Source organism: Oncorhynchus tshawytscha, linkage group LG15, assembly GCF_018296145.1.
Source record: "Oncorhynchus tshawytscha isolate Ot180627B linkage group LG15, Otsh_v2.0, whole genome shotgun sequence".
In the NCBI taxonomy this organism is placed as follows: domain Eukaryota; kingdom Metazoa; phylum Chordata; class Actinopteri; order Salmoniformes; family Salmonidae; genus Oncorhynchus; species Oncorhynchus tshawytscha.
The window spans coordinates 38,348,308-38,358,307 of NC_056443.1; the positions used below are offsets into that span (position 1 = coordinate 38,348,308).

The window sequence follows — 10,000 nt, forward strand, 5'->3', positions numbered from 1 at the left end:
GTCATATCAGGACACACAGGGCCAACTACAGGAGACACACAGTCATATCAACATCAGGACACACAGGGCCAACTACAGGAGAGACAGTCATATCAACATCAGGACATACAGGGCCAACTACAGGAGGAGACACAGGGCCAAGTCTACAGGAGGACACACAGGGCCAACTACAGGAGACACACAGTCATATCAACGTCAGGACACACAGGGCCAACTACAGGAGACACACAGGGCCATACAGGAGACACACAGTCAACTACAGGAGAGACAGTCATATCAGCGTCAGGACACACAGGGCCAACTACAGGAGACACACAGTCATATCAACGCCAGGACACACAGGGCCAACTACAGGAGACACACAGTCATATCAACATCAGGACACACAGGGCCAACTACAGGAGACACACAGTCATATCAACGTCAGGACACACAGGGCCAACTACAGGAGACACACAGGGCCAACTACAGGAGAGACACAGTCATATCAACATCAGGACACACAGGGCCAACTAAAGGAGACACAACAGTCATATCAACGCCAGGACACACAGGGCCAACTACAAGAGAGACAGGGCCAACTACAGGAGACACACAGTCATATCAACATCAGGACACACAGGGCCAACTACAGGAGACACACAGTCATATCAACATCAGGACACACAGGGCCAACTACAGGAGACACACAGGGCCAACTACATCAGGACACACAGGGCCAACTACAGGAGAGACACAGTCATATCAAGTCAGGACACACAGGGCCAACTACAGGAGACACACAGTCATATCAACGTCAGGACACACAGGACCAACTACAGGAGACACACAGTCATATCAAAGTCAGGACACACAGGGCCAACTACAGGAGAGACAGTCATATCAACGTCAGGACATACAGGGCCAACTACAGGAGACATACAGGGCCAACTACAGGAGAGACACAGTCATATCAACATCAGGACACACAGGTCCAACTACAGGAGACACACAGTCATATCAACGTCAGGACACACAGGGCCAACTACAGGAGACACACAGTCATATCAACAGCCAGGACACACAGGGCCATATCAACGTCAGGACACACAGGGCCATATCAACAGCCAGGACACACAGGGCCAACTACAGGAGACACAGGGCCAATACAACGTCAGGACACACAGGGCCAACTACAGGAGACACACAGTCATATCAACATCAGGACACACAGGGCCAACTACAGGAGACACACAGTATATATCAACGTCAGGACACACAGGGCCAACTACAGGAGACACACAGTCATATCAACATCAGGACACACAGGGCCAACTACAGGAGACACAGTCATATACAGGAGACAACAGTCAGGACATACAGGGCCAACTACAGGAGACATACAGGGCCAACTACAGGAGACACAGTCATATCAACATCAGGACACACAGGGCCAACTACAGGAGACACACAGTCATATCAACATCAGGACACACAGGGCCACTACAGAGACACAGCCATACAGGAGACACAGGTCAGACATACAGGGCCAACTACAGGAGACACAGTCATATCAACATCAGGACACACAGGGCCAACTACAGGAGACACAGTCATATCATCAACGTACAGGAGACACACAGGGCCAACTACAGAGACACACAGGGCCAACTACAGGAGACACACAGTCATATCAACATCAGGACACACAGGGCCAACTACAGGAGACACACAGTCATATCAACATCAGGACACACAGGGCCAACTACAGGAAACACACAGTCAAAACAACATCAGGACACACAGGGCCAACTACAGGAGACACACATATCAATCAGGACACACAGGGCCAACTACAGGAGACATACAGGGCCAACTACAGGAGACACAGTCATATGAACGTCAGGACACACAGGGCCAAATACAGGAGACACACAGTCATATCAACATCAGGACACACAGGGCCAACTACAGGAGACACACAGTCATATCAACATCAGGACACACAGGGCCAACTACAGGAGACATACAGGGCCAACTACAGGACACACAGTCATATCAACATCAGACACACAGGGCCAACTACAGGAGACACACAGTCATATCAACATCAGGACATACAGGGCCAACTACAGGAGACACACAGGGCCAACTACAGGAGACACAGTCATATCAACGTCAGGACATACAGGGCCAACTACAGGAGACACACAGTCATATCAACGTCAGGACACACAGGGCCAACTACAGGAGACACAGTCATATCAACGTCAGGACACACAGGGCCAACTACAGGAGACACACAGGGCCAACTACAGGTGACACACAGTCATATATCAGGACACACACTACAGGACACACAGGGCCAACTACAGAAGACACACAGTCATATCAACATCAGGACACACAGGGCCAACTACAGGAGACATACAGGGCCAACTACAGGAGACACACAGTCATATCAACATCAGTACATACACAACTACAGGAGACACAGGGCCAACTACAGGAGACACAGTCATATCAACGTCAGGACATACAGGGCCAACTACAGGAGACACAGTCATATCAACGTCAGGACACACAGGGCCAACTACAGGAGACATACAGGGCCAACGACAGGAGACACAGTCATATGAACGTCAGGACACACAGGGCCAAATACAGGAGACACACAGTCATATCAACGTCAGGAAACACAGGGCCAACTAGAGGAGACACACAGGGCCAACTACAGGAGACACACAGTCATATCAACATCAGGACACACAGGGCCAACTACAGGAGACACACAGTCATATCAACATCAGGACATACAGGGCCAACTACAGGAGACACACAGGGCCAACTACAGGAGACACAGTCATATCAACGTCAGGACATACAGGGCCAACTACAGGAGACACACAGTCATATCAACGTCAGGACACACAGGGCCAACTACAGGAGACACAGTCATATCAACGTCAGGACACACAGGGCCAACTACAGGAGACATACAGGGCCAACTACAGGAGACACAGTCATATCAGCGTCAGGACACACAGGGCCAACTACAGGAGACACACAGTCATATCAACGTCAGGACACACAGGGCCAACTACAGGAGACACACAGTCATATCAACGCCAGGACACACAGGGCCAACTACAGGAGACAAACAGTCATATCAACGTCAGGACACACAGGGCCAACTACAGGAGACACACAGTCATATCAACGTCAGGACACACAGGACCAACTACAGGAGACACACAGTCATATCAAAGTCAGGACACACAGGGCCAACTACAGGAGACATACAGGGCCAACTACAGGAGAGACACAGTCATATCAACATCAGGACACACAGGTCCAACTACAGGAGACACACAGTCATATCAACGTCAGGACATACAGGGCCAACTACAGGAGACACACACGGCCAACTACAGGAGACACACAGTCATATCAACGTCAGGACACACAGGGCCAACTACAGGAGAGACCGTCATATCAGCGCCAGGACACACAGGGCCAACTACAGGAGACACACAGTCATATCAACGTCAGGACACACAGGGCCAACTACAGGAGACACACAGGGCCAACTACAGGAGACACAGTCATATCAACATCAGGACACACAGGGCCAACTATAGGAGACATACAGGGCCAACTACAGGAGAGACAGTCATATCAACTACAGGACATACAGGGCCAACTACAGGAGACACACAGGGCCAACTACAGGAGAGACACAGTTATATCAACGTCAGGACATACAGGGCCAACTATAGGAGACACACAGTCATATCAACGTCAGGACATAAAGGGCCAACTACAGGAGACACACAGGGCCAACTACAGGAGACACAGTCATATCAACGTCAGGACATACAGGGCCAACTACAGGAGACACACAGTCATATCAACATCAGGACACACAGGGCCAACTACAGGAGACATACAGGGCCAACTACAGGAGACACACAGGGCCAACTACAGGAGACACACAGGGCCAACTACAGGAGACACACAGGGCCAACTACAGGAGACACACAGGGCCAACTACAGGAGACACACAGGGCCAACTACAGGAGACACACAGTCATATCAACATCAGGACACACAGGGCCAACTACAGAAGACACACAGTCATATCAACATCAGGACACACAGGGCCAACTACAGGAGACATACAGGGCCAACTACAGGAGACATACAGTCATATCAACATCAGTACATACAGGGCCAACTACAGGAGACACACAGGGCCAACTACAGGAGACACAGTCATATCAACGTCAGGACATACAGGGCCAACTACAGGAGACACACAGTCATATCAACGTCAGGACACACAGGGCCAACTACAGGAGACACAGTCATATCAACGTCAGGACACACAGGGCCAACTACAGGAGACATACAGGGCCAACGACAGGAGACACAGTCATATGAACGTCAGGACACACAGGGCCAAATACAGGAGACACACAGTCATATCAACGTCAGGACACACAGGGCCAACTACAGGAGACACACAGGGCCAACTACAGGAGACACACAGTCATATCAACATCAGGACACACAGGGCCAACTACAGGAGACACACAGTCATATCAACATCAGGACACACAGGGCCAACTACAGGAGACATACAGGGCCAACTACAGGAGACACACAGTCATATCAACATCAGGACATACAGGGCCAACTACAGGAGACACACAGTCATATCAACGTCAGGACACACAGGGCCAACTACAGGAGACACAGTCATATCAACATCAGGACACACAGGACCAACTACAGGAGACATACAGGGCCAACTACAGGAGACACAGTCATATCAACGTCCAGGACACACAGGGCCAACTACAGGAGACACACAGGGCCAACTACAGGAGACACACAGTCATATCAACGTCAGGACACACAGGGCCAACTACAGGAGACACACAGTCATATCAACGTCAGGACATACAGGGCCAACTACAGGAGACACACAGTCATATCAACATCAGGACACACAGGGCCAACTACAGGAGACATACAGGGCCAACGACAGGAGACACACAGTCATATCAACGTCAGGACACACAGGGCCAACTACAGCAGACACACAGTCATATCAACGTCAGGACATACAGGGCCAACTACAGGAGACACACAGTCATATCAACGTCAGGACACACAGGGCCAACTACAGGAGACACACACACAGGGCCAACTACAGGAGACACACAGTCATATCAACGTCAGGACATACAGGGCCAACTACAGGAGAGACACAGTCATATCAACGACAGGACACACAGGGCCAACTACAGGAGACACACAGTCATATCAACGTCAGGACATACAGGGCCAACTACAGGAGACACACAGTCATATCAACATCAGGACACACAGGGCCAACTACAGGAGACATACAGGGCCAACGACAGGAGACACACAGTCACATCAACGTCAGGACACACAGGGCCAACTACAGCAGACACACAGTCATATCAACGTCAGGACATACAGGGCCAACTACAGGACACACAGGGACACACACACAGGGCCAACTACAGGAGACACACAGTCATATCAACGTCAGGACATACAGGGCCAACTACAGGAGACACACAGTCATATCAACGTCAGGACACACAGGGCCAACTACAGGAGACATACAGGGCCAACTACAGGAGACACAGTCATATCAACGTCAGGACATACAGGGCCAACTACAGGAGACACACAGGGCCAACTACAGGAGACACACAGTCATATCAACGTCAGGACACACAGGGCCAACTACAGGAGACATACAGGGCCAACTACAGGAGACACAGTCATATCAACGTCAGGACATACAGGGCCAACTACAGGAGACACACAGGGCCAACTACAGGAGACACAGTCATATCAACGTCAGGACACACAGGGACAACTACAGGAGACACACAGGGACAACTACAGGAGAGACAGTCATATCAACGTCAGGACACACAGGGCCAACTACAGGAGACATACAGGGCCAACTACAGGAGACACACAGGGCCAACTACAGGAGACACACAGTCATATCAACGTCAGGACACACAGGGCCAACTACAGGAGACACACAGTCATATCAACGTCAGGACACACAGGGCCAACTACAGGAGACACACAGGGCCAACTACAGGAGACACACAGGGACAACTACAGGAGACACACAGGGCCAACTACAGGAGACATACAGTCATGTCAACGTCAGGACACACAGGGCCAGCTACACGAGACACACAGGGCCAGCTACACGAGACACACAGGGCCAGCTACACGAGACACACAGGGCCAGCTACAGGAGACACACAGGGCCAGCTACAGGAGACACACAGGGCCAACTACAGGAGACACACAGGGCCAACTACAGGAGACACACAGGGCCAGCTACAGGAGACACACAGGGCCAGCTACAGGAGAGACAGTCATATCAACGTCAGGACACACAGGGCCAACTACAGGAGACATACAGGGCCAACTACAGGTGACACACAGTCATATCAACGTCAGGACACACAGGGCAAACTACAGGAGACACACAGTCATATCAACGTCAGGACACACAGGGCAAACTACAGGAGACACACAGTCATATCAACGTCAGGACATACAGGGCCAACTACAGGAGACACACAGTCATATCAACGTCAGGACACACAGGGCCAACTACAGGAGACACACAGGGCCAACTACAGGAGACACACAGTCATATCACTGACCTATCACCATTTAACAACAATGACATACACACTATTGTTCAAAAGTTTGGGGTCACTTAGAATTGTCCTTGTTTTTTAAAGAAAAGCACAAAAAAAAATGTCCATTAAAATAACATCAAATTGATCAGAAATACATTGTAGACATTGTTAATGTGTGTGTGTCTGTCCTGTGTGTGTGTGTGTGTCCTCTCACCTCTTTGGGCAGCAGGGAGATGAAGTCTCGTTGGAACTGAGGCTCAATAACCTGCATCATGTGCTTCACCTGATTGGACTCACAGGTGTCAATCAACTCATCCAGAGCCAATAGACGCTCAGGAGCACTCCACGCCTAAAGGAAGGGGGTGGGAGGAAGGTAGAGGGAGCGAGGGGAGAGGAGAGAGGAGGAGAGAGAGGAGGAGCAGAGAGAGGGGGAGCAGAGAGAGGGGGAGCAGAGAGAGGGGGAGCAGAGAGAGGGGGAGCAGAGAGAGAGGGAGCAGAGAGAGGGGGAGCAGAGAGAGGGAGCAGAGAGAGGGGGAGCAGAGAGAGGGGGAGCAGAGAGAGGGGGAGGGGGAGCAGAGAGAGGGGGAGAGTGGGGGAGTGAGAGCAGAGAGAGGGGGAGCAGAGAGAGAGGGAGCAGAGAGAGAGGGAGCAGAGAGAGAGGGGAGAGAGGGAGCAGAGAGAGTGAGGTAACGTCTTGATCACGTCTTCTATGGAGGAGACCTGCCAGCTGTCTGTACCAGGTAACATCACTCTATCCCATTATACTACTCAGAATGCCTCGCTGTATGGGTAAAACGCTCCCGGCTCCCAAGGCTTTCTGGCTGTAGTTAGGGAGACACACCAAGCAGTCTGTTTACGAGGGCTGGGGAGAGAGAGAGGGGCTGGGGAGAGAGAGAGGGGCTGGGGGGAGAGAGAGAGAGGGGCTGGGGGAGAGAGAGGGAGAGAGAGAGAGGGGCTGGGGGAGAGAGAGAGGGGCTGGGGAGAGAGAGAGAGAGAGAGAGAGGGGCTGGGGAGAGAGAGAGAGAGAGAGAGAGGGGCTGGGGAGAGAGAGAGAGAGAGAGAGGGGCTGGGGAGAGAGAGAGAGAGAGGGGCTGGAGAGAGAGAGGGGCTGGGGAGAGAGAGAGAGAGAGAGAGGGGCTGGGGAGAGAGAGAGAGAGAGAGAGAGAGGGGCTGGGGAGAGAGAGAGAGAGAGAGAGAGGGGCTGGGGAGAGAGAGAGAGAGAGGGGCTGGGGAGAGAGAGAGAGAGAGAGGGGCTGGGGAGAGAGAGAGAGAGGGGCTGGGGGAGAGAGAGAGAGAGAGAGGGGCTGGGGGGAGAGAGAGAGAGAGAGAGGGGCTGGGGAGAGAGAGAGAGAGAGGGGCTGGGAGAGAGAGAGAGAGAGAGGGCTGGGGAGAGAGAGAGAGAGAGGGGCTGGAGAGAGAGAGAGAGAGAGAGAGGGGCTGGGGAGAGAGAGAGAGAGAGAGGGGCTGGGGGAGAGAGAGAGAGAGAGAGGGGCTGGGGGAGAGAGAGAGAGAGGGGCTGGGGAGAGAGAGAGAGAGGGGCTGGGGGAGAGAGAGAGAGAGGGGCTGGGGAGAGAGAGAGAGAGAGAGAGGGGCTGGGGGAGAGAGAGAGAGAGGGGCTGGGGAGAGAGAGAGAGAGGGGCTGGGGAGAGAGAGAGAGAGGGGCTGGGGGAGAGAGAGAGAGGGGCTGGGTGAGAGAGAGAGGGGCTGGGTGAGAGAGAGAGGGGCTGGGTGAGAGAGAGAGGGGCTGGGTAGAGAGAGAGGGGCTGGGTAGAGAGAGAGGGGCTGGGTAGAGAGAGAGGGGCTGGGGAGAGAGAGGGGCTGGGGAGAGAGAGGGGCTGGGTGAGAGAGAGGGGCTGGGTGAGAGAGAGAGGGGCTGGGAAGAGAGAGAGAGGGGCTGGGAAGAGAGAGAGGGGCTGGGGAGAGACAGGGGCTGGGTGAGAGAGAGGGGCTGGGGAGAGAGAGGGGCTGGGGGAGAGAGAGGGGCTGGGGGAGAGAGAGGGGCTGGGAGAGAGAGAGGGGCTGGGATGAGAGAGAGGGGCTGGGATGAGAGAGGCTGGGGAGAAATGGGCTGGGGAGAAATGGGCTGGGGAGAAATGGGCTGGGGAGAAATGGGCTGGGGAGAAATGGGCTGGGGAGAAATGGGCTGGGGAGAAATGGGCTGGGGAGAAATGGGCTGGGGAGAAATGGGCTGGGGAGAGATGGGCGGGGAGAGAGAGAGGGGCTGGGAGAGAGAGAGGGGCTGGGATGAGAGAGAGGGGCTGGGCTGAGAGAGAGGGGCTGGGCTGAGAGAGAGGGGCTGGGATGAGAGAGAGGGGCTGGGATGAGAGAAATGGGCTGGGATGAGAGAAATGGGCTGGGGAGAAATGGGCTGGGGAGAAATGGGCTGGGGAGAAATGGGCTGGGGAGAAATGGGCTGGGGAGAAATGGGCTGGGGAGAAATGGGCTGGGGAGAAATGGGCTGGGGAGAAATGGGCTGGGGAGAAATGGGCTGGGGAGAAATGGGCTGGGGAGAAATGGGCTGGGGAGAAATGGGCGGGGGAGAAATGGGCGGGGAGGGGGAGAAATGGGCGGGGGAAATGGGATGAGAGAGAGGGGCTGGGCTGAGAGAGAGGGGCTGGGCTGAGAGAGAGGGGCTGGGATGAGAGAGAGGGGCTGGGATGAGAGAAATGGGCTGGGATGAGAGAAATGGGCTGGGGAGAAATGGGCTGGGGAGAAATGGGCTGGGGAGAAATGGGCTGGGGAGAAATGGGCTGGGGAGAAATGGGCTGGGGAGAAATGGGCTGGGGAGAAATGGGCTGGGGAGAAATGGGCTGGGGAGAAATGGGCTGGGGAGAAATGGGCTGGGGAGAAATGGGCTGGGGAGAAATGGGCTGGGGAGAAATGGGCTGGGGAGAAATGGGCTGGGGAGAAATGGGCTGGGGAGAAATGGGCGGGGAGAAATGGGCGGGGAGGGGGAGAAATGGGCGGGGAGAAATGGGCGGGGGGGAGAGAGAGGGGCTGGGGAGAGAGAGGGGCTGGGCTGAGAGAGAGGGGCTGGGCTGAGAGAGAGGGGCTGGGATGAGAAATGGGCTGGGATGAGAAATGGGCTGGGGAGAAATGGGCTGGGGAGAAATGGGCTGGGGAGAAATGGGCTGGGGAGAAATGGGCTGGGGAGAAATGGGCTGGGGAGAGATGGGCGGGGAGAAAGGGGAGGGGCTGTGTTTTAGGTGTCTCTCTCACCTGGAAGGTGTGCAGCCAGTCCTGCAGGCCGGAGGGGGGCGGACCTGAAGTCACACGTCTCCGCTGAGCTGAATGCCCATTGG

At 54.0% G+C, this 10,000-nt stretch overlaps 1 protein-coding gene across 3 annotated transcripts in view; it reads right to left on the reverse strand.

Annotated features, from left to right (window-relative positions):
* The window catches only part of LOC121839431 (F-box/WD repeat-containing protein 7-like), a 32,905-nt gene that overhangs the window by 12,500 nt on the left and 10,405 nt on the right, over nucleotides 1-10,000 (reverse strand). For all 3 annotated transcript variants that reach the window (XM_042298540.1, XM_042298539.1, XM_042298541.1), the window contains 2 exons: nucleotides 9,918-10,000; nucleotides 6,913-7,047 (listed from right to left, as the gene is read on the reverse strand). The exon at nucleotides 9,918-10,000 is cut by the window's right edge and continues 59 nt beyond it. In XM_042298540.1, the coding sequence (XP_042154474.1) occupies nucleotides 6,913-7,047; nucleotides 9,918-10,000 (218 nt within the window). The remainder of the gene's footprint in view (nucleotides 1-6,912; nucleotides 7,048-9,917) is intronic.